The sequence below is a fragment of the Labrus bergylta genome, chromosome 18, assembly GCF_963930695.1.
Source record: "Labrus bergylta chromosome 18, fLabBer1.1, whole genome shotgun sequence".
Classification (NCBI taxonomy): domain Eukaryota; kingdom Metazoa; phylum Chordata; class Actinopteri; order Labriformes; family Labridae; genus Labrus; species Labrus bergylta.
The window spans coordinates 23,313,420-23,338,723 of NC_089212.1; the positions used below are offsets into that span (position 1 = coordinate 23,313,420).

The window sequence follows — 25,304 nt, forward strand, 5'->3', positions numbered from 1 at the left end:
ATGAGACTGGAGAGTTGAGCTCAGCCTCGTTTATGATCGTGTCTAATTCACCTATATCATCATGCATAACCTCCATAATTGGAAGGGTTTGCAGAGCTGGGAGAAATATTATTGGAAAGTTAAAATATTCCAAAAGTGGAAAGGTCATCCCGGTTTGAAAGGCCAAAGGTAGATGTTCATCTGTAATGTGACTTGATTTGTCTACACAGATCTTAAAACACATAAAAGACGATCCCTCTTTCTGTCACCTAAAATAACAAGATGAAGGTCTAAATTCAGAGATGTAGTTCTTCATTCATATTCCATATAAGAAGTGCAGGAAACAGGGTGAAGGAGTTCACTGTTTCAAGGTGATAGAAATGTTGTTGGGACAAAAACCATGTTTTAAAGCAACGATATGAAACATTTCCACCTTAAAATAGTCGTTTCCAATTCAAAGTCGAGCTAATAGCACAATAACGATCAGTGGGGAGAATGGAGTCTATACCATGTCCACAGAGCGCTCCCAGGTTGCCTGTTTTCAGCACTATGTAACTTAGTGTGTATGGCCAGACGTTAAGCCGTCTCAGCAGTGTTTGAAACAAAGGCTAAGGTGAAGAGGACGGTGACGGATGAAGCTAAGATATACGCTAAAAGTGCACCAAACCTGAGGTGAGGACTGTAGCCTCCGTACATTGGGCGCTTGACATAACCACTAGCCTATCTGGCGCCCCGGCTTACCAAGCTTACTCTAAGTATCAGATTTATGTCTTCTCCTTTGGGTGAGTTTGGTTTTCACCCAGCTCGAGCCAAGAAAGCAGCAATACAGAGTTCCAGACAACATGGAATCAAACAATTAAAAACTCATGAAACAAAACGTGTAAAAATGCAACTCTCAGACTCACATCTCTCAAACATGAACGAGAGGAAACAGATCCTGCCACGGAAGTTAGAACCAAAATCCACCACTCTTGAAGAAGGATCCCTCTTCTGCTGAGTTTCCTGCAGAATTTCCTGACGAGGTTTTTTTACGTTTTAGAGTTTTGTCTCGCCCAAAGGTTCAGGGACCGAGGGTTACAAATACTGCACAGTTCATGAAGCGATCTGGACTAAAGACGCAAACAGCGACTGAGAGTGAAGCAGTTTTCTCTTTTAGCTGCATTAGAAGTGATCAATAGAGGTCTCGTGTGGTACCTGCACTGGTGTTTTTGTTTATTGTTATGTCATCATGTAATAATATTAAGCTGTGGACATATAATCCATTTCCCTAGAATCTGTAAAACCTAAAGATTATGTTATGTAAGTCATGCTGTAGCTATTATGGTTTTTATATCAGATCCATTTAAACAGCGTTATGCAAACAAAAAATCCCTTCATTCATATTTTTTTTTGTTTCAATCTCCTTTTACACCAGAAAGTCTTTTTAATCAAAAACACACTTTAAACAAGTTAATGCAAACACCGAGCATCCAACGCCGCCCACACGAGGTCCCGTTTTTTCTTTGGGTTGAGGTCTTTTTAATGTTCAGGATGGGCCTGTTTTTGCTTTGTCTTAATGTGACTCTGTAAAGTATCTTTGAGTATTTGAAAAGCGCAGAAAAAATGTTTTGCAGAAAAAAGCTTTTAATCTCAAAAAGAATATTTAGTGAATCACGTTGCTGCTGCAGAGTCCTGGTGTTGGACTTTGAGAGGGTGGGACTGTGACCCTCCATGTCCGTCTACTTATCTGTCTGTTAACCTCCACCAACATCCAACGGCTCATTGGTCACAGTTTGCTGGTGGGGAGGGGAGGGGTAGGGGAGGTGGGGACGTTGGGGGATCAGAGGCATACAGGGAGGGGCTGCAAACCACAAACAAATTATACACCCTCCTCTAACACAGCTGGTCGTCTAACAAGGAAAAACATCCTCTTCCATTGAGTGTGCAGGGCAGGAAAATATGATACAATCTGCAGAGCCCAACCCCCCCTTTCCCCCTTCACTGCTGGTGGAGATTTAACTGGAGTCAGTTTTTCCTGTTTCTGTAAAGTGTCTTCAACACACGGCTGACTTTTTGACTTTCTCACGACACCTGCTCTGACAGGCTGGAAAACCAAAAAAGGGAAGTTTTTTATTTTTCCTCCCCCCCCTCTCCCGTCCTCTGGCACAGCCTCTAAAAAAAGTGGTGGCAGAGGAAACATATGGCCAGAAAAAGTGCTGATTCTCCTACTTTTTACCTCAGCGCTGGCTCAGTCTGTGGGTCGGATTTACAATTCTGGAAAACCAACACAAACCAAAGTGGTCGCCTTGACTTTTCCTCCCTCTGAGGAAAAAAAATGCAGAAAGGAATTCTCCATTTTCTGTCTTTTCTATTCTTTGTCCAAAAAAAAAAAAGCTCTGGATTGGGACAAGTTCTTTAAAAAGAGACGAGGGAGGGCGAAAAAAAAAAAAAAAAACCTTGAATGGGAAAAGAACAGAGAGGCTCAAAAGGCAAAAGAGGGGAGGAAAAAATATCACTGGAGGGCAATTATCTGGGCTATTTCTGGAAGACTGCTTTTCCATCCTCCAGTGGGGATGAAGGGAACAGGGAGGGTCTGTTTGGCAGCTGGTGGAGGGGAGGTGGAGGGCGTATAGAGGGAGAGGGAAGGGGGTATTAAGAGAAAGAAAGAAGTGAATAAGTGCATGGGACGTCTGAACTTAAAGACAGTTCAGTACAGTGAGTACAGTGGGACTCTGAAGGGTCCAGTTAGTAAGAATACAGAGTGAAAGATGGGGGGGGGGGATGGAGTGGGAGGAAGGAAGGGAGGGAGGTGAAATGGGAGTGACGTAAAAGACACAAAGACGAGATAAGAGAGGAACAGGCGCCAAGAGGAAAGAGGGGGGGGAAGTGTTGGAAATCTTCATCACAGAGAGAGCAAGTCTGCTTGTGTGAAAACGTGCATCAGATTGTCCACAAAGAGGACAAACACAGAACTGCAGCTGTACAAACTGTGCATGCTTCATTTTTAAACCATCTTACTTGTGTATATAAACTCATCTATACTCGTGTTGTTGTTGGAAGTTCCTCCTCTTGAAATGTTGCTGGGACACATCTAACAGACTGCATGTCGCTGACCTTCCTCACAGGCGATGTAAGACTCCTACACTGCTGACTTTTTCTTTCACGTTTGACCATGAAAACAAAGCAGACTTTTGTCAGGTGACTTCATCTGTCCATCTGTAGTCCCTTGAAAATACAGACAACAGATAAACAAACGGCTACTGAGAGCGGGGCATGCCACATTGTTTGCTGAAGGGCCAATGTTTATCAAAGTCACCGATATCGACTGATACATCGATGCATCCTGAGATATAGATAGAGTCCTAAACTAAGTGTTAAGAGTTACCTATTTCAAATATACAATCAGAATCAGAATCGGGTTTTATTGCCTAGTACATTTACACATACAAGGAATTTGACTTGGTGTATTGGTGCTAAACAATTAACAAGGAAATAAAGCAGAACTAGCAACAACTTAAATAATACAGAATAAGAAGATATTACAATATATAAAATAGAACTTAAAAATGTACAATATAAAATATAAAAAATAAAATACACAATATGTACAAAAGGTGTAATGTAAGAGCTGTGCAGTGGACTATGAGAAAAACATCTTCGTGTCTGTAACCTACTCACAGAGTGCATGTGAGGAAAATACATTTAAGTCCAGTGGGCTTTAATGTAATGCATAAAGAACAGATTTCAAATTCCTTGGACGTGTAAATGTACTTGGCAATAAAACCCGATTCTGATAAATCCCGTCATGAAAATGTTGGTTCACCAGCGGAGAACGATCAAGCCCAGAACGATGGAAGTCAATTCTCAATCTGATATATTTAATTTAATAAATAGTAGACGTTAGACTGATACCAGCTTTTCATATCAAAGTAGTTGGCTTTGAATCATCAGACAGAAGTCGAAGTGAAAACAGTCTTGCTCCAGCAAAGAGGCGTTCAGTTGCTTGTGTAACAAGCAAAGTAAGATGTCAGCCCGAATCGAGTAAGATGTAAACGCTACAAGTTCTCCCCTCGCTGCTCTCTTGTTTACTCAAAGTGGTCTCATCAAACTCTCTGCTCTGTCGTCACACCAATTTAACGGCTCATTTTCAAGTCTCGGGATCAAACTTGTCTGAGTGAAGTGAGGCAAATTTACAGCATGTTTGGTAAAGAGCAAACACTTCAGTGGAGAGATCAAGAGCAAAGATGAAAGAGACAAAACGGGAAGGAGGAGGGGAGGAGGGGGGGGGGGGGGGGAACAGAGAGACGACAGGAAAGGCAAAGAACTCGTTAGTGAAGTTGCAAAAGCCCAAAGCGAGAGCAGACCTGATGGTGCAGAGCGATACAAGGGGGGCCTGTGGCTGCTGCTGAAGGCTTTTAACTGGGAGACACGGCGAGGATTAGAGAAGTGGGAAGAGGAGAAAGAGGACAGGGAGGAGGAGGAAGAGGAGGAGGAAGAGGAGGACAAAAAAACAGTTAAAAAGTGGGATGTAGTTAAACTTGGGGAAAAAAAGAAACAGAAAGTGGGTAATAAAGTAAGAGGAAATGAAAAGTGGATCTTCAGAGCGAGAGCCCAAACCTCCGCGAGCAGACCCTCGAGTGGAGCACTGGGAGCACTGGGAGCACTGGGAGCACTGGGAGCACTGGGAGCACTGGGAGCACTGGGAGCAGGCAGGAGCCCCGGGGGAGGAACAGAGAGGGAGGGGAGGCCCGGAGCAGCACAATGCCTCAGTGTAGCCCCCTCAGCGAGGCCTCGAAACAAGGCACAATGGCTGCACTGTCAGCAGGCCTTCTCCTGCACTTTCATAGGTCTCCCTGACACCAGGCCCCTCCCCCTTTTTTAATAACCAGCACAACAACCTTTTCAAGGGCCGGAGCAACGGTCTGCTCCTCCATCGCCGGGCTGAAAGAGACCATTCTGCCGCTCAACGGTCCCAGTTAGAGAGGGGTTTTTGTCTTTCTTCTGATATTTTTTTTTTCTCATTCCAGCGCTATGTCTGACATGCTATGAGAGAATGGGAGATTTTCACCACGTTGTTACCCGCCAGGGCCCTGGGGGCATTTTCTCGTCGCTAATGGCTTGTGGGTAGAGCGACTGAAAAACTGGGAAACCACAGGGGTTGAAAACATTGTTGTGCATTCAACGGGACAAAGTGCAGAGTTCAGCGGTTTCTGGATAAATTGATGGAGCCGGGTTTCCATTCAGGAAAGTGAAAGAAAAATGAAAAAGAATGTGCAGGGATGAATGATTCACAACAGAGAGTAGTTTATTAATGATTCATTGATAAACAGGAATGGGGTTTTAAAATTCAATCAGGTCAAAACACTTCAGGAAAGAGCGTCCATTCTTAAAAAACACCAGACGGGGCTTTGTGCCATTGAAGACCCTCTTGAAAGAGATCAGAACCAAAACATGAACCTGGAGATGGTCTTTCATTCATGGAACATGTCGGCAGAGATTTGTCTGACAGCAGCAGCTATTAGCCAACTGGAGCAGCTCAAATCTGGCAAACCCCTCAGCTCTGTTGGAAGCCCACTGTTGTTAAGGCATTGGTGTCATCCGCTGCCTTTGATTAATACTAGGCATACGCATTTACACATTTCTGCCTAGCAACTGCAAGTCCCGAAAGCTGCGAGGTCTTCATGTCAAAGCTCAGCATAACATCACGGTAACATGTTATGTAGACATAACTATCTTTTAGTTATAGCCACCTTTGTTGCAGGTTAGGCTTGTTTTACCACGTTCTCATACATCTTCCCCAACTCCAATCTGAGAGCTCATCGGCTAACGCCTCTGGGAACGGTTAGCAATTTGCTGAGCATTCCTGTATAGCAAGTTAGCGTGAAACATCAACCAGCAAAGACAACTTATTTTCACACTTGCTGCATTTTTAATAGTCCAATTAGCAACTTTAAAAGGGTGCTTTCCATTCGATCTCAGAAGTCGGGAAATCCGAGTTCCCGGTCTGACACGCCCTCAGTAACGCCCCATGAAGTCGGAATTCCGAATTGGAAACTGCGAGAAACTTTAGTGGCCCCAGTTACAATCCAGCATGGCTGCCACGTGCATCAACAGTAACGTTCAAGCTCCAACTATTGGGTTTAAAAGCAGCTTAGTCCTCTTTTAGTGTAATTAAATCAATCACACTGGTAGCATCATGCAAGTTCTGTCTGTGGGTACCACACTGATGCGGTTTATGGAAACAAATGTGGTGTTGAGTTTGATGCTATGATTCTCTCAGCCAGTTCAAACACGGGAGGACTGTCACACAAAAAAATCCAATTAAGAGGCTGATAATGATCAGGCTCGTTATTATTCATCAAAGTACAAAGATTCACCTCACGCTTTTTGTTTTGTTGTGGCATCCAGAGTCCCTCTTAGAGAGTCTCTGTATCACTGCCAGCTTCCCCCGTGCTGAAGATGACCTTTGACGTCCCTTTGGGGGGCGTGGACAAAAATGCAATTTCCCCACGACGATCAATAAAGTGCCACATTAGCGTCCTCTAAATGGGACGTCCTGTAATGTGTCATAATCTGTGTCATCTATCATCTTGTCAGAGTAGGAGAGTGGGTTTCTTCCTCTCCTTAGATAACGGCTCTTTATTGATTGATCCAACGTGTCAGCTGTTAGACTCCTTTCAGGGTCGGAGGTTTTCTGACTTTGTGTTTTTTTTTTCTTTATTCTGTTTTCTCAGTTCTCCAATTTCTGTAATAAACATAAATGAATGGTGTGTTTTCTGAGAATTTTTACCTCTTTTTATCTTTTCCCTTTTCTGCTATACTACTGTCACCATGGTTGAATGAAATCTTTTTTTTCTGACGATTTTTTAAACGTTCACGTTTTGTGTGTTCCTCTTTTATTCTGTTTTTTGTTTTCTGGTCAACTCTTATCAGATTTATATTTGCATTTTCCACTAAATGCCTCTATCTTTTCAAACGTGTTCATCCATGCATGTCGAGGTTTTGCCGAGTCTGTTTATGTTTAAATGTTTAAAGGAAGAACGTCTGACTTCCCTCTCCCATCGCATTCACACAAATGAGTTATCAATTAGAACTCACCATAAATAAGCACCATTAAGCGCAAGCAGCGGACAAAATTGTTCTTTGCTCGAGCTGCAGTTGTCCTGTGTCCTGCATTGTCGTGTTAGCATGTTAATGTTAGCGCTCTTTAGTTACCTCGTAGCTTCATGTTGCACATAAATGACCGTGATCTAAAAACGCTTGTGTGAAATCCAAATAATCAGTGAGTATGTTCTTCTAGTTCTTGACTCAAACAGCTTTTATACACAAGGGGAGGAGCCGGCCGTCCCGTCTAAGTAAACACGGCTCTGACAACAACACAGCCAGCGGGATTCGAGCTTCTCACTCATTGTAGACAGTCAGGACTCAGAGACACATTTACACAGGAGAGACGGGATCTCTGCTGCATTTATGTGTAAGTCGCACATTGTTCCTTTAACAGGAATTATTATTATTTTATAAAAGCTTAGTCTTTGTTTCAGCTTCTTCTTTTTGTTTTGTAGTCTCTATTTGTCTGTGTTCTTTAATCTCTCTGTTTTTCAGTTGTATAATAACATGAACGTCCAATGAATAGTTGGCTGCATGCAAAATGAAATATTACGATGGGAACACAAAATTACAAACTAAATTGCCCCCGCACACACAAACACACAAGCAATCTCACGCTTAAAGACACGAGCACAGGAGGAGCCAGAGACCGAACCACAAACCGTGAGAATAAGCCACAAAATAACCCTCCCCAAATACTGCATAAATTATCGTGCATTTGACAACAGTTTGGATGGAGTGGAGGCCTTTTTTAAAATGTTTCCACACTGTTGTACACAAAGACTTTAAAAGCTGTTTGTGTGTAATTCATTATTCTTTTGTTTTTGTGTCTTTCTCTTGTCACGGGTAGAGACAAGACTTTTAGAAATACATTTAACTTGAGAAGAAATGACAAACAGCTGTGATAAATGATAAATTAACAAGAAATAAGCAGACTGATCAAACCCCTAGTGCAGACGACTAAATAACACAAACTGTCTCAGAGCTTAGGACAGCAGCAGGAGGAGTCTGCTATTAGCCTCCTACAAAGCTTCATGATGGTACCTAAAAACCAATATTAACTGAAAAGGGATTTAAAAACAGAGCCATAGAAAACCAATTTCCACCAACAGCAAACAAACCGGGGTGTAAAAAAAAAGCCCCTCAGCTTTTCTCCTTGCTGCAGAAAAACCCATTAAATGTGTGTGAAAGGCTCGGTGTGGATCAGTTCTGTGAATGCATGTCGTGAAAGCGAGGGGAGAGAGCAGCAGCCAGAGACAAATCCTGGCAGAGAAGGTGTATCTCTGGTGGGGGAGAAAATCCCACAAGAGCAGGGAAGCAGAAAAACCTCCACAAAACTGAGCATCTGTGCTCCTGTCGCAGGTGATTCTTCTAGACGACGGGAGAAGTGCCACCTCATCGTTGTGGTGTGAAGCCACCGCCACGTGCCAGGAAAAGAAAAGAAAAGAAGACAGATAGATTTGACCCTGGTGGCAGAGGAGGAACGTCTGGTGTTGCATAAGACGTGTGTAAACACTCTTTATCCATCTCGTCTTTTTCAATCGAGCATCTGCTGTTTGCACTGTGGATTATTTAACCGTTTGAGGGACTGGGAAGCCCCGGCGTAATTAAATATGGATTTATTTATGTACTTTGGTTGTTGACTATCAGGGGTACACTGGTGGTTACCATTACAGGTACTAACAAGAGGAGGGAGGAGAATAATTATTGGATCAAATTCAGATGAAATAAAGATTGTGCATGTTTAGTTTCTATGAATCACAGCTGTTTAATTGGTTCTAAAGATACAGGAGCCTCTGACAACAGATACATTAGATGTAAAGAAGAAGAAAATAAGCTGTGCCAGGTTTTAATTGGGTGGATTTTTTTCTTAAAGGGGAACTCACATCAAAGGATTGGAACTACATAGAAAAAAGAAGAGATGTATAAAGCCTTTAATGTGTCCAGAGTGAGCGGTGAGAAATCTGATTAATTGTGCGATTTGGAGGCTGAAGAATACAAGTTTGAACATGAAGAACCAAAGATGTGGAGGGATGAAGAAGTGAGCTCATGAGACCTCTGTAGGCGTGCTCCACACAGCTCAAAGCTACATGAGCAGCTTCTAGCCCGCCAAGTGAGACGTACGCTGAGATTTGAAGTTTCTTAGATTGATGTGTATGATCCAAAGGCAACTTCAAAAGTCAAACTGATGATACAAGTGTGATACAAGACTCCAGTTATGAAGTGTGTTTCAGTATTTACAATGTTCCAGGACTGTGTTATGATGAGAATATTCAGTCTTTCCACAAGAGGACTTGATTACTCACCTTCGATTCCTTATGATGGCTGTTTTAATGTGTCTTATTTGAAAAAATGGTTCATAATCCACTTTAAAAAATATATTTTTTAAGCTTTTTTCCCCTCACAAGTACAAAAAATAATCAGCAGATGATGAATTTGTTGAATAAGTTGATGTGTAACCATTGCTGAAAAATCTCAGGTCCTGTGTTGCAAGTTTTGTCCAACCAACACTCCCAAAGACTAAGATAGAAACCAGAGATTTTCTGGCACACATATTCATGAAACAGCAAACATTCAACTGTCACATTAACAGTAAACTTTCTGTTACCAGGAACCAATAAATGGACAAATTATTCCAACACTAATCATCCTATAGGTTGTATTTTTGTTCGTCAACTAGAGGCTGACTTTGTGTTGTACGATATTCAAACTTTAACACCAGCAGCACACAAACACTCACACTATTAAACGTCACTGTGAAACACTCACAGCTCTCTCTCTCCCTCCTCCCTCTCTCTCTCTCTGGGTTTTATTGTGAGGTTAAGTGCTGTGATTTTTTTTTCTGCGTTCCCACTTTCCCCTGAACCCTTTCACTTGGAAATTGCTCACTGAAATGAAAGAGGACAGTCGTTTTCCAAGAATGACTTCAGAAAAACTCCCACAAAAGAACACAAAACTGTTTTGTTTAACAGAATTACCTCGGTGAAGATTGTACCACCAAAGAAGAAGAACTTTCCCAGTAAGAGAAAATCTAAAAAGATTACGTCTGTGTCTCTTTACTTAATAAAACGTTCTTTTTTTCTTACGTTCAGTTTTGTCGCAGATGAAGCTCAATTTGCTCTTCATTCTAAAATAAACAACAACATGCACCTTCTCAAATATGATTTGGGCGGCAGATGCCTAGTGGTAAGTTTGCACGCCCCATGTACAGAGGCTGTAGCCCTAGTTCGAACCCGACCTATGGCTCCATTCCTCTCTCTCTTGTTTCTGACTCTATCCACTGTCCTGTCGCTAAAATAAAGCCATAAAAAGTCCCCTCTTTGAATATGATTTTTCCCCTGTATACTTGTATGAAATGATGCCTCGCACCCACCTTTTCCCCAGGGTGCTGAGTGGCATGCTGAGGCTGAGCTGAGCTGGAGGTTTGCGGTTTCTCGGGGTCAGTTTCGCGGCCGCGGGTTCCTTCTTCGGGGACTCGGCTACACGAGCCGGGCTGGCTCCAGGCTTGGTGTTCAGGTCCTTCAGGACGTCGTAGTTGATCTTGGTGGAGATCTTTTTCTGCTCCAGCATCTTCTCGATGGCTTCGTCTGCGGTGTTGGCTCGGATCGGGGGCCGCTTCCTGTTGGGTCCTCTGGGCTGATTTGAAGAGTACAGGGGACAGAGTCAGAAAAATAAATCATTTTTTAATGACTAGTCATGACGAGATGAGTTGATGGCACCATGACTACTATAATATGTAAAAGCATTTAAAATTCATGGTTTGGTGTGCACCTTAAAGGGATACTTCACCCGTTGAAACATGAATCTGTATTGACATTGGGTCATATATGTAGAAATGTGAAATACATTTTGAAGTTGGTGCCTTCTTTACTGAGAAAAGGCAGAAAGTGTCTTTTTGGCTCATGTGGATGAAAGACACCAAATCCCAGAATGCACAGCACTGCAGGCCACTCCCACTAAGGTCCTCTATTTCAGAATCAGAAATACTTTATTAATCCCAGAGGGTAATTCGATCGATGGGAGTGAGTTCCCACCCACTGATCTGTGATTGGTCCGTAGCTTCAGTGTTAGAAAATATGAGGAACTAGCGTTGTAGTTTCACCCTGCTAACAGAAACAGCTTTCAGTGATGCAAAAATCATCATTTTGCGTCACTGGAAGCTCCTTTTCAGACTCAGAAATACAAAGATTTCCCATCTCGGGGGAAAATGAGGGTGTGATGCACGACCATTCAAAAATACTACCAGGTTTCTAATGATACAAAGCTTAATGCAAATGGGTGAAGTGTCCCTTTAACACTACAAACAGCTCATGATTAAGACCTTGTTGTCGATCCAAATGAACTCCAGTTGTTCTCCGCAGACAAGGAAACATTTTGTCCTCATATTAAATCATAAAGGTCCCACATGGGGAACTTTTGCCCTCTAAAAAAAAATATGTCTGAGTAATTTCAGAGCAGCACAGGGACATCTCTGCAAGCACATTCACAGCTGAACACATTCTCCTAATCAGCAATTTATCTCAATTAAGACAGCAGATTGGGGTCGTCACCCAGTGCCAGTTATGAACATGTTCACCTTGACCTCCATCCAATCCACACCCACAGATTACTTCATTTTCTCTTTTACGAAAAACAAACTTTTAAACACATTTCATGCAACAATGACATAGAAACTAAAAAAAAATCCTCTTCCCTCAGCTGAGGGTAAATTAACCCTGACGGCAGCCGGTTATCAACTCAGGAAGTTCTGTGTTGAGACTACAAAAAGGAGTTCTCATTTTGTCACCGGTAAGTAGAAGACGAGTGCACTCTACTTCATGTATTTATTCATCGAGTCGTTTGTTAGTTTGTGTTTGGTTGGATAAGTGCTGTCAGGAGGCGGCATGTCTCATTAAAGGTCTGTTTCACTGCAGATGATCCAGCCAGTTAAACCAGCCAACAGATGTAGGGACGATTAAAAACGTATTTAAAGTGCCAAAACCAGTAATGAGAAATGAAGGAGTACCAGTTAAACACGACTTACCGCCTGTCTGTCTGTGTTTACGTCATCTGATCATCTGTTTGACTCTGCATCTGTCTTACTGTCTGACTCTGTTTACCTGATGATTTTAGACAGCTCCCTGTGTACGTACCGGCTCTGACACTCTGGTAACCTTCATATTTAGAGTATCTCAAACCGACTGCTGTTACCTTCTTTTCTTTGTAGATCCCGAGCTCCTTCTCCTTCGCTATCTTTGCTTCCTTTTCTGGAAGAAGAGACGAGAAACAGTCTGAACACACACACACACTCTTGAGATAACAATAACAACAAGACACGAGCGAGGAAATCACCGCACAACTCAAGGCGATTGGGGTTCAGGTCGGCTGATAAAACAGAGAAAGACGACAAAGTACCTTTCTGCTCTTTGAGGTAGTCGGAGTTTTCTGCCATCCAGAGCGCCGTCTTGATTTGGATTTCTCTGTCGCTCAGGAGATACTGCAGAGAGAGGAAATTAATGGAAGAAATGATTGTACTGGGGGCACTGGTAGCCTACTGGTTAGTCGTGCACCCCATGTACGGAGGCTGTAGTCCTTCAAGTCCTTCTGCATTTCATAAAAGACGTGATACTATACGGTGCTACAGTTTATCGTCCACAAATATGTGTTGGACTCCATCAGTTCCTCGTCAAACACTGACTTTTTAAAAAGTATTTAGTGTGAAAATTGTTGTAATCATCAAATCAGAATCAGAAACTTTATTAATCACAGGGGGAGATTTGGTAAAACAAGAATAGATACACTGTATGTACATTTCCACTTCTCTCCAGCTTGTTAATATTTCCTTCTTTTAAAATACAACTGATGGAAGAAGTCTTTAACTATTTATTTTGTTTGAGGAGTTCAGCATCTTTGGCGTTCCACTTGCTCGCTCGCTCTCTGTTGACGATGTGATGTTGTGACGGTCTAAACATTTAATAAATGTAAATACATTTTCTCTTAGCTTGTTTCTTCTTCTATTTATCTGCATAATTTAGGTTTTTGAGGAACAAAACTTTCCACAATGTTTAGTCAGCCGGGGAGCGTTCTTGTGGATTTTCTCAGTTGAGTCATTGAATTGATTTTTACAACATCAAACTAATGCAGAGAAGAGATTCAACACCGAGACAAATGTGAATATTAGAAATATTGTACAACATTTTAAATGTTTGATAACTGTAAGATTTGTTTTGTTTTTTTTAATCTTTGGGGGAGGGGTGTTGTAAGATTAGACAGATGTGTCCCGTCATGTCTCTTGTCAGCTTCTTGATGACTCCATTTCTTTGTGGATCATTAAGTCTCCATCTTTCTATCTCCAGTGTCGATCTAAACGTTCTGTGACACACCGGGCTCATTCTGTTACATTTCATCGTCCCAATCAGATCAATAAATCAAACTCCTCTTCAGTAGAGGGGATGTAGTGAAGAAACTTTTCTCTGAGGGTTTTTTTTTTGCAGCACATGTTGGACTGTGATGCGTTCAGGTGCTGTGGACCTCATTAATCAGCAGGTACGTACCAGCTCTATCTCTCTGTCATCGATCCCGCTCAGGTCCAGCTCCCCGCTGTCAGCGGCGCCATCTGTCACAGAGACAAAAAAATAACATCGGACACACTTTAGACATTTTGCTGTGATGCACATTTTCATGGCTGCACCCCTCCCCCCCCCTCCCCCCTCCCCCTCCCCGTCCCAGAGGGGTGAGACAGGAAACAACAGCTGGTTTGGACACAAAAAAAAATGAAAACATCCTGCTGCTTCTCTTCCTCGAGGAAGTGCTGCCGATGCCTCTTCCATCGAGGGATAATCAGCAAATAAAAACGCACTGTGACTGCTGATAAGACGTTAATGAGCTTAACTGGCGTTAAAGCTGATCTACCTTTAACACAATTTTCTCTTCAATTATGATACGCTCTCTAGATTGTGGCCACGCTTCACTCCGAAGAAGGGGGAAGATGCTGAAACGTCAATTTGCATTTTTCATGCAGGGCCGCCTCGGAGACGTGCTCCCACTTCTACCTGAGAGTTAAACAGCCTTTGTGTGCGCTCGGTTCAATTGTGGAAGAGAAAAAGTTCAAAGGAAATGAGATTGACTTTGATAAATGAAACAAAAGGGGAGAGCGAGGAGCGGGTGCAGGCAGAAGAACTTCACAGCTTTCACTCGAAGAGATCCTCCACCTTGATTAGCGACTCTTCTCTCTTCCTTTCACACGTCAGACAGTCAATCCAAAAGGAGGAAAAGTTGGAGAGAAACGTTTTAAAGATGAGAGTCGTTTAACTTCTGTCATCTTTTTGAGGGCGCTCGCCGGGGCCCCTCCCTCCTCGAGTTCAAACTCCCCACAGGGCGGCAGCTTCAAAGACGTGCCACCTGAGTCCACAGGCAGCCTTCCTGCTTCATTACGCAGAGACAGGTGAACAGACAAGACAGGGGAATAGACGAGGGAGGGGAGTACACACCTTCCCCAGACGGTAAAAGGGTGTGTTCTCCCAAAGTAGAAGGCGGCGTTGGGGATAATCTAGTCAGCCATTTGAGTGCGGTTAGCAGATTGCTTCAAAAAAAAAGAAACCACTCCAGAGGGAAGAGACAGGTCAGTCGCTATCTGTCGGGCCCAGCCCTCTAAGAAGTTCCTCTCCGTGAAGTGTGAGGGGGGAGATAAGATGGAGACAAGCCCTGGGAGAGATTGGCAGCTCCAGGAGGCGGTGAGGCAGCGAGACTAAGAGCTGATAACACCCGTCCAACCCTCGAGAGACGAGGAGGGAGGAGCAATTACCGAGTTATTATTCAGCCGAGGCTTTGATATATCTACACAGGCTAATTTGATCAAACCCATGAAGATGTTCTTGGAGGCTGTGCAGAAGAATTTTTGCAGACCTGAGGATGCAGACATTTAAATTGGCTGACCATATGTGCAAGTTACAGTAGGTAGTATGAGGCAGGATGTAGATAAAAGACCGGTCAGAGGACAGGCAGGGACGAGATGTGGCAAAGGTTATGGTTAGGATTTGAACACTTTTCAACAGAGGAACAGAAATCCTTCAGCCACCTGGCCCTCACCGGTGGAAACACTTGAAGGCCAAAATACAGGATTTGAACAAAGGTCACGGTCACAACAGAGCCGAGCTGTGTTGAATATTTCTACAAACACTAAAGAAAAGAACCGGGAGCTTTGAACAGATATTATTCCATTTTTTTTAAATATCTATATTAGTGAAATGTAAACATTGCAGACAAAACAAGTCAAACATCTCAGGATATCCGTGTTTAAGTAGGGTTGCAAAATTCTGGGAGTTTTCGAAGTTGGAAACTTTCCATGGGAATAAACAGGAATTTACTAAATTGAAAGGCGGCCCTTAGCAGAGAATTTAAAAATAGTTGGGGAAAATATATTTAAGCATAATCTTGACTAAAAAACAACTAAATTTCATGGAAGTAAACTTGAATATCTGTGCTATTCCTCAATCACATGCACATAGCACACTGCTTACTGCAGGACTATTGAGGCCACGCCCCCTACATGCATCACATGCACAGATGATTTCTAGAACCCTGGATCACAACTTTTGACCACAGAGCCCAAGACTATTAAAGCCCGTGGACTACATAGAGTGAAGTAAGTTTTGATGATATTATAGGGTAATATATTTTAAAAATAAAAATATGATTATTAGTATTAATACGATTTGGAATATATTCAAAATTCCCGAGCTTATCTTTCCATGTGAAGTTTCCAGAAATTTACTGGACATTTTCCACCCCTTAGCAACCCAATGTTTAAGGCACACAAACTTTGCCAGGATGAAATAGTAAACGTTATAATAGAGATCACTATAAACGGTAAGTGCTAATCTTGATCAAAAAGGCGACGGGTTCATTGGAGGCTGTGACAGGATGGTCTGATCATGACACATAAACAGTCAAATAAATGAGACGTCTCCTTTTTTAACAGAGATCCTTCATTCATCCGGCCTTCAGCAGTGGAAACACTTAATACTTTGTGTCACTCTGAATTACACAAAATGGATTACATCACCCCATTAGCAGGAGAGAAAAAGTGGCCACAACGTGCAGCGCAGTAACAAAACTACTGAGAAACCGAAAGCAGCTCCCTGATGACCTGACACACAGTGAGGAAAGAGTTTCCTCTTCCCGTGCAGGCTGACAGAAGCCCGAGGTCTTTTGGCAGCCGCGCAGTTACACAGATGATCAACTCTGCCTGAAATAAAAAATAAAAAAAACACAGGGTTCCCCAAACATGTTTTTCTTTTTTCTCGTCTGAGGAGCTTTTGTTCTCCAACAGAGAATCCTGCAGGAGGAAACCTCCGACCTCACACTGAAGGAGGAGGAGAGGGAAGGACCCGAAGCTCAGAGACAGTTCATTATGAGAGAATGAATTAATTTTAAAGAGGGAGCGAGGACCTGTTAGGAGGGGAGAGAGGGAGCGATGGGTGATGTGACTAAAAGATGGAATGGCTCAGACTAATAATCATACAGTCGATCTGTCCTGGCTGACAAACGGCTTTTAAAAACTTGAACATAAAACTGTTAAACCAGCGCCTATTTAATCTAAACAACAACATTTTGAAGATTTCTTGACCATCAGTGCTGATCTCTAATGATTTAAGTTGTCTATGTTACCCCCCCCCTGCCAGATTCATGTGTCCCTCTCTTAATAAGGGCGAGATGCTTTACATGTTTTTTTGCATATTTTAGAAATACTTTCATTCCTTTTAAATGTGGATTGAAGAGCAAAGTATCGACCTTTGCACATCAATTTCAAAAGACAGGCGCGTAGGAGAGTAATGTGTCCATCACAAACTTACAGGTAAACTCGTCTAGCTGCAAACAAACATTTATTTGCATCACTTTCAGTACGTCCCCGATTACACTCTTCTGTCTAACCAGCTGAAATAAGACGCTGCCACCTGAATCTTTTCTGCCACTCTTTGTTAAAAACATGGGAAAGAAGACAGATTATTGCCTTACAGCCTTGAGCCAGGGTTTCACTGCAACCCAAAACGGACGGCCCTTTAACACTTCTGGATTTCTTGGTAATGCAAGGCAGCGATTTTTTAAGTTATGTTACGTTACATCATGTTTATTACTCATGCCGAGCCAAAGCTAACCTCTTCCAACTGTGCTGTGGGTTGTACCACGCAGGAGCGCAGGGGCTGCTTACTTTATTCCAAATGAAAATTTCCTTCCAATCACTGTAGTGTGAGGAGTTTAAATGGCTGGACCTGAATGCAACACAGTTTTAAGATTGGAGAAACTGGTCATAAATGTCATATTATCTCCTTCAGGCAGTGTACAGAAGCTGACAGATAATGTTTCTCTAGTTTTAACAGAACTCTTCTTGTACTGGTACTATTTCCAACTCTTGTCTTCACTCATCAGACCTGTAAGCTGCGTCATCTGGCATCGCAGAGAGTAAACTTGTATTTCCTCACAGCAGAGTGATCAGCAGCAGTCTGAGAAGATGCCAAATTCTATTTCCTTCAGTGAAAGCTGTCGGCCTGAAGATTAATCGAGTCAGAAACAAGAGGAAGACGGCGTAGCAGCAGTCTGATCCATCTGAGGGGAAATGCACCGCTGCTGACGCCTCAAGCTGTGATCACCTTTCTCTCTCCTGGTCCACACACACACACACACAGGTAACCCGACCCCAGATTTACCCCTCCTCTACTGCTTCAGAAATACCCCAAAATACCCTTCCTCAAACACATCAGTGTGTCACAGGCGGCGGCTAGCCTGTCTGATGTGGTTGGGAGAATAAGATGCTTCTCTGCAGACACCCTCTAATACCAAAGAAGAAGAAAAAAGAAGACAAAGAAGCAGAGAAAATGTGCCCTGCAGGAACGAAGGTGAAAAAGAAGATAGCCTTTTGAAGGCGGCGAGGGAGGGAGGGAGAGAACAAGAGATTTAAAAGAGCGAGAGGAGGAGGGGGGGGTGACAGATTGAGCCAAACATAGAAAGTAAGAGACAGAGATATTACAGGATAAAGCTGCTGTTCTTTCTGTCCCAGAAATCCCAGAAGAAGAAAAAAAGACCAAAACTATAATCCCTTAGTCCGTCTCAAAAGACTCTCTGACTTCTTAAACCCCGTCTTATTGGTTCATACTCAGGACAACATCTTATAAAAACATCGCACACACTTACAGTTTCACTAATAAAACACAAAAACAATATTTCAGAAGCCATGAGGCAACAGGACGCTGATTTCAGGCCTTGGCGAAGGCATGGTGACGGTGGAGCTTCCAAACGGCGCTGTCGACGAGGCTTTACAAGTTTTAGTTAATTGGAGTTACACATCAGCCATCATCTTCTCTTTTTGTCAGGCGAACAAGAACAGAGGGTTTTGGTCTTTTCATGGCATTTGATGACAAAAAGAAAAATAGAGAATTACAAGCTTTGTCCTTTCAGAGACAGAAAGACAAATCGCAAACAGCAGATTAAAAAGGCCAGAGACAGTCAGTGAGGAGAGAAAAAGTGAGAAAAACAGGCAGAGAGAGAGAGAGACAAAGAGAGGCAGGGTAGGAAAGATTAAAGGAGATAGGTAGGAGATTGAGAGACAAAGAGACCGATGGAGAAAAAGCAGCAGGAGGGACGACGCGGAGGAACGAGCAGACAGCAGCTGACGATGAAAGAGAGAGAAGACAAAGGATGCACAGAGACGTGAGAGAAAGTTAAAAGCAGAGGATATATATGAAAGAGACACAAAAGAAAAAAGAAGCTAATACAGCGAGAGGACAAGGAGAAAAGACAAAAAAGATGGAAGAGGCAGAAATTAGAGGCTTAAGAGGAGTTCGCTGATCTTCTAATCCTGCACTGTGTTTCATTTGGGGGCTGATCCGAGGAGAGAGGACACAGAAGAAGAAGAAAGGAGAGGAGAAATAAAAGTGGATAAAGTCATGCTGGCTAAATTAAAAAAAGAAGTGTCAGTGTGCAAACTCCTCCACACCTCCTCTTCCTCACTGCAGCCTCCTTCCCCAAAAACAAAGAGTTTGTGTGTGTGTGTGTGTGATCTGCAGGATGAATGGAGCTGTGTAGCCTCGCTGCTGCAGGATCACCCATCATCCACACTTCAAAAGGCGCCCACATTATCCAGACTCACAGCTCTTGATGTCAGCAACAATCCTGATCCTCTCCTACATACCCAAAAACCCCCTCGACCTGCACCGCAGCTCGGCCACGGGGCTGCAGGGGGGGGGGGAGACATGAAGGGAGATATTTCAATTTGTCAGCTCTCAGGCTTTTAGGAGGGATATCAAGAGATAAAAAAAAGACAGATAGGACTTTGTGAAGGTACAAAAAAGATATTTCTACAGACTGGATCTCCGAGGCATGTGAATGTTTTTTAAAAAGGAATGTTTGAAATGTGATACAAGTAAAGCACACTGTGGTACTGCTATTATAAACTGAGATACAAAGGATTTTTTTTAACTGGATAATGAGAATATCAATAACAAGTGTAACAACAAAAAAAATGCCAATCCAAAAAACTCCAGAAAAGAAATGTCTTGGAGAAATACTTTTTCTTCCCCTGAGTGCATGCACAGAGCAGGCTGCTTGGCTTTTCTTTAATTCTATGACTGAATTTGACCAATTTAATGTTGTACTTTGCTAATCTACTGATCTAAAAGGTAATTTATGGTGTAGGCCAAACTGTAGCGCCAGCTACTGTGCTAAGATCTACTTTCAGCCTGATAATTAACTTTAAAAAATGAACATTTTTTTTTTTATAAACCTATAGTTAATAGAGTTGTGGTCCATAACAGAAGTTGCAGATGTCTTCTTTCTTCCCCCAGGCTGTCACTCTGATGAACGCTAAACAGTCACAGAGTGTCAGACCTGTCGCTGTGAAATAACCCCGGAACAAAACTGTCACTGTGACTGAACATATACAATGTTACAATTCTCTTAGCAGGATATACATCTATTATTTTATTTAAATGATCGTATACGCACACTTTGTAAATACTGTAAAAACTACCTCATGTTTACTTCAGCATCTTTGCACTACTCACCACTGCACTATTACCTTATATCATCCTATTTAGCCTTGTACATATTAGTCTTTGCTTATTTGTTTATTTTTGTGTTTATTGTTGATATTTAATATTAACCTTTGTACTCAGAGAGCACAGCCTACCAAAGTAAAATTCTGATTCTGAAATGTCCATTTCTGATCGCTGGTTGTTCCTTCTCACTAGCTTCATGCAAACAGACAGTGGGGCAGATTTCCAGTTAGCTCATGATGTTGGCTATATCGTTTGTCAACTTCACCTGTTGAAGGTCTGAAGACAGAAAGTCATTGCATCTCTCATAAAGTTTATCACTAGTTCAAATGGCGTGCAGCATTTTCTCTCCCCTCTGGATATTTCCTCCCACACACCTGAAGGTGAGCATGAACCTTTACAGTCAGGACGTCGCAGAGAGAGAGATGTATTCAGTGTATCAGATAGAGAAGAACAAGCAAGTACTGCAATGTTGAGCACTGGGATTAGTAAATGCCGGTTTTAATTATTCGATTGGTGACTTGAACAATTGGAAAATAAAGTTGTTTAGTTCAGTTTAATCTGTTGGCAAATTGATTATCACAATCTTTTTAAACACTACAGGATGACAACATTGGAGGCAAAGCTAATCTGTGATTAAGATGCTGTTAAAATGATATGCACGCTTATAAAGTCAAGAATATTTGCGCCAAATCACAGCCCGAAATTTAGCCGCTACAATTCTCGCAGTGCCATAATATAATTTTCTGACTACTGTTCTTTACACAATGTACAAACATCCGTCGATCGTTTTCATATTCATTTTTTTTCTTGTGTTTCAGTGCAATTTGTGTCTTAGAAAATATGGTAAAACGTAGCTCCTGCTGCTGAAAAGTTCTGTTTCAAACACTTTGAGAGGACGCAGAGTCGTGGCTAATAATGACTTTTCAGTGTTTGTATCCATTAATACTTTATTTATTCTACAATTTACTTAGCAGACGCTTTTATCCAAAGTGACGTACATCAGAGAGTAAGAACAACACAAGCAAGGATCTAGAAAAAAGGGAACAATGTGAGTAAGAGCAAACGATCAGCTTTGAGTCTGATTGGACACACAGGTGCTGACAGGAAGTGACCAGAGGCAAAGCACAACATTGAGGGCAGTTCTTGAGAGCTCTAATCAGTATAGAAACCATCTTATAAGTCATCGTTATCAAACAAAAACCATCGTCATTACCATCATCATCATCAATAATATGGAGACCATCATCATTAAGTTAGTAGGTATTCATGAAAGAGCTGGGTCTTTAGCTTTTTCTTAAAGGTGCAGAGGGACTTTGCAAATATTTATATAATTACTGCACAGCTCAGCAAGATGCTTTGCAGTTTTATTGCTTCTGCATAAGGACAATCAAGACTTTGAATGTTGAATTAGCCTTATTGCAGCACCTCTGGCTAAAAGAAATTAGATGCTTTATTCTGCAGCCAGGATATGAAATTGTTCACTCTTTATCTCATGTTGTAGTGAGACATCTATACATCAGGTTGTTGGTAAAGTGTCTCACGTGTTAGAAAACAAAAGTAATAGAGGGACAGACGGCTCCTGGTGTGAAAGTCCTTCCCTGCAGTAGTATGAGGTAATAAGGCTCGGTGCCAGCTCTGCCCCGGAGAAATAACCAGCCGGCCGAGGCAATAAATAGAGCGCTAGATTCTCGCTGACACGGGCGGTCCGGGCAAGCCCATTAAAAACTGACCTCCCCGACCTTGGAGGAGCCCAGACTGGTGTGTACGCCCACTCAACCACCTGCTCCTCCTCCTCCTCCATGCCTGAACACAGAATGGGGAGCGAGGAGATATATGCGTGTAAGAGCTGCTTGACAAAAGGAGTCCTGGAGGCAGTCTGTATCCCACTTGTTTATATTTAAGTGCAATGCTCAAAAATGACACAATACATCATTAACTCACCAGAAGATCCACCAAGGCTTTAAAAACAGATTATCTAGTCTTTTTAAACTATTATTTTGAGTACTTTTCTAATCAAAAAATCTCATTAAAAGGACCTAAACAAACAATGAACTAGCCTAAAAACAACAACATGTAATGTGTCTATGAAGCCTGATATACCTTTGGGTCATACAGCTCCATTGTTGTCCAAATCTTGGCTGAAGTGTCCTTCAACACCACATTGCCACACTTCAAATTTAAAGAAAAATCAGTCCCATATTCACCATACTGCTGCACCAGATACTCACTAAATGTCTTTTGCTCCACAGCTTAAAATAGCCTCCTCAAAATGAACTATTTCTCCTTCTGTTTGAGAAATATTAACAGTATATTGAAGGACAAGTTGCTGTAGGAAAGTAAAAAATGGAGGTCTGCAATTTTGATCCTAAAAACATTAAAAAGATTTAAAAATATCCTTTTTTACGAGACCAACACGCTTATTAACATATCATCTAAAGCAGAGACAGAAACTCTGAGAGTTGATTTAATAGCTAATATTGTCCAAGATTTCAAGTGAATCTTGTTAAGTTTGTCGAATACACTGCATACCAAGCTGGCGTTTTATCGATGCACTTAATAGGAAGTGACAATATTAAATTATTGAATATGGCTGACATTTTATTCCCTTTCATACCCGAGATGACATTTACGATATTCTAATGAGGTAATTTGTTCTCATTGTCCGAGCAGCGGGGAGAGTTTTTGGCATTTGGATGACATCAAACAAATGTACCTGGTTGGATCATTGAGGTCACCTGGAGCGTGTCCTCGACCACAGGGTCACTTTGACACTGTGATTATTTCTATTCCTCATGGAGAGCCTCATTCCTATTGTGGGAAAGTAGCCATTAAACACCGAGTGAGTACTTTCAATAATTATACCATATCATCTTTTCTTAGAGTTTGAGGAAATAAACTCTCCAACCCTTCCATCTGAGATGTACATGTAGAACTGAAATGCAATATTTAAACATTTTTCATGACTTTGACTTCCTGTATGAATGCACAAACCGCCGGGTTTTTAGAATGATTGAACAGCTTTTTTCAGCACTGGTACAAATATTTTGTAGAAGAAAGAAATGTCTTTTAGTTCACTACCTGTGTCAGGATGGAAGGTGGTACAACAATGGATAGACGGATAGACGGACCGAGGGTCGGCTCGAGGTATGGTTTTTATGGATGCACGGTTGGAAAGATGGAGGCATGAATGGATGGAAGAAGAAATGGAAGGATGGTTTGAGGGATGCATGGATGGATGAATGTAGGGGCAAATGGATGGATGGATAAAGTTGGAGGACGGACAATCAGATGGATCGATTAACAGACAGTTGGATGATGGACGGGTTGAGCTATGGGCTCAGCGGTACTTGGTTGCCTCTCAATCGGAAAGTCAGGGGTTCGATTTCCAGCTCCTGCAGCCACATGTTGATCTGTCCTTGGGCAAGACACTGAACCTCTAGATGGATGGATGGATGGACTTCATTGATCCCAAACTGGGAATTCCATAAATTATCCAGTATCAATGAAGTCCATCCATCCATATACAGTCAAACTACCTTTTTATCAGGATTTAATTTAAATGAAGATCTATGAGACCGAAATTTAACCTGAAAAAAACTTCAAATATAGAGGCATCAAATGAGAAACTAGCAAACTAGTCCACCGGGAACATCCATTAAACTCCATGCCTGTGTTTTATATGTGCACAAAGCCAGTGAGTGATAGTAAAACATGGCTGACTGTATAAAGGCCTTACTTGTGCACCATGATCAACTGGGTGTCCATGGAGACTTTGGGAAAAAGAACTCACACAGGCTCACAGTTTGTTTCATCTTTCCATCACCCAGCAGAGGTTGATCCACCAGAGCTAACACAACAGACTTCTCCTCATCACACTTGTTTGTGGAGCACTAAGCTGTTTGTTCATGCCTCTTCTTTGTAGCATTAGAAACAAATCATTACTTTGGTACAAGTCTAAAAAAACCCACTTTCATTTACAAGTTAATCCCTGCAGGTGACTCCAAAGAGAACAGAAACTTCAATGTTTAGTTGGTTGCTTTAAAGAAAGCAATCTTGATGTTGGTAAGAGATGACTGAAAGACACACTCACGTCCTTAAATCTGAATTTAATCACCTCCCTAGTTGTGTGTTGTTCTGTACAAGAAGAAAATGTTGATCTTTCCGACTACTAGGCAATTAAAGGAAAATAAAGAAATAAGATAGAAAAGACAGAAAGACCTGGAGAAGCTGATCTGTCAATACACAGCGTTGATTGAACTGGCTAAGTCAACATTACGTCACTTTGGTTTCCATTGTTATGTCCTGCTGTAATGTTATTCTTCGCTCTGCCATCTGAGGCTGCCATGACTCTGGGTCCTCTTATGATGTCTGAATCGAAAGAGACAGAACTTTTCAGCAGTGGGAGCTACGTTTTCCATATTTTTCAATAAATGTCTTTGATCAAAGAGAAGTCCTGTCAATTTCTCCTGCTTCATTATTCATATCTATTTTCCAAAACAGAAAGTCATTTCATATCAAAAGAACAGTATGAATAAATCACCATCAGCACTAAGTGAAACTACAATGTCTTATCCATCAAAGACTTCCTATTTATGATAAACTAACGGAGACTCTCTGGTCCATTACAGCAGTCTTAGTGGCTGAAGCATTTCCATAATGCCGTCATCAAAACGAGAACTGGTTAATGTCTTCATTGTTGTTCATGGAAATTAAAGATCTGAAATGCCAGACGACCCCCACATGAATCTTAGCAAAAATGATGCTTGATGAATCAGTTTTCTGTGTTTTTAAAATATCGTACCACTTTCACATGTGCAGAAAAATATTTACAAACTTTCTATCAAAAGCAACAAGAACATGAATGACCCATGAAATCCACCCTCAGATCTCCTACTGTTGAACATCATCTGCCTGTGATGTTTAAAGACCTCCAGTAATGATTCTCTTCTCCCATCATCCGGTCCTCCTGGTCTCATTTCATGTTGTTGGGTTCTTCTGAGGCGTTTTATGATCTTGTGATGTTTGCTTTAATTACGCTGGTTGTGTTATTTGATGTATGGGTTCTTGTGTTTTCTTGGTCATCTTGGTGTTGTTTTGGTTCTTCTAGTGTTTGCTTTAGCTTGTATGTATGTCAACGCACTTTGTAAACTCGTGTTTTTAAAGGTACTATCAAATTAAAGTTGTTATTACGTATAATAGGGTGAGCAA

At 41.8% G+C, this 25,304-nt stretch overlaps 1 protein-coding gene across 1 annotated transcript in view; it reads right to left on the reverse strand.

Moving 5' to 3' along the window:
• The window catches only part of LOC109994574 (transcription factor IIIB 90 kDa subunit-like), a 66,361-nt gene that overhangs the window by 19,258 nt on the left and 21,799 nt on the right, over positions 1 to 25,304 (reverse strand). Inside the window, exons 7-10 of the mRNA XM_065966034.1 lie at positions 13,599 to 13,660; positions 12,460 to 12,541; positions 12,256 to 12,311; positions 10,439 to 10,701 (exon numbers count right to left, since the gene is read on the reverse strand). Coding sequence (XP_065822106.1) covers positions 10,439 to 10,701; positions 12,256 to 12,311; positions 12,460 to 12,541; positions 13,599 to 13,660 — 463 coding nt within the window. The remainder of the gene's footprint in view (positions 1 to 10,438; positions 10,702 to 12,255; positions 12,312 to 12,459; positions 12,542 to 13,598; positions 13,661 to 25,304) is intronic.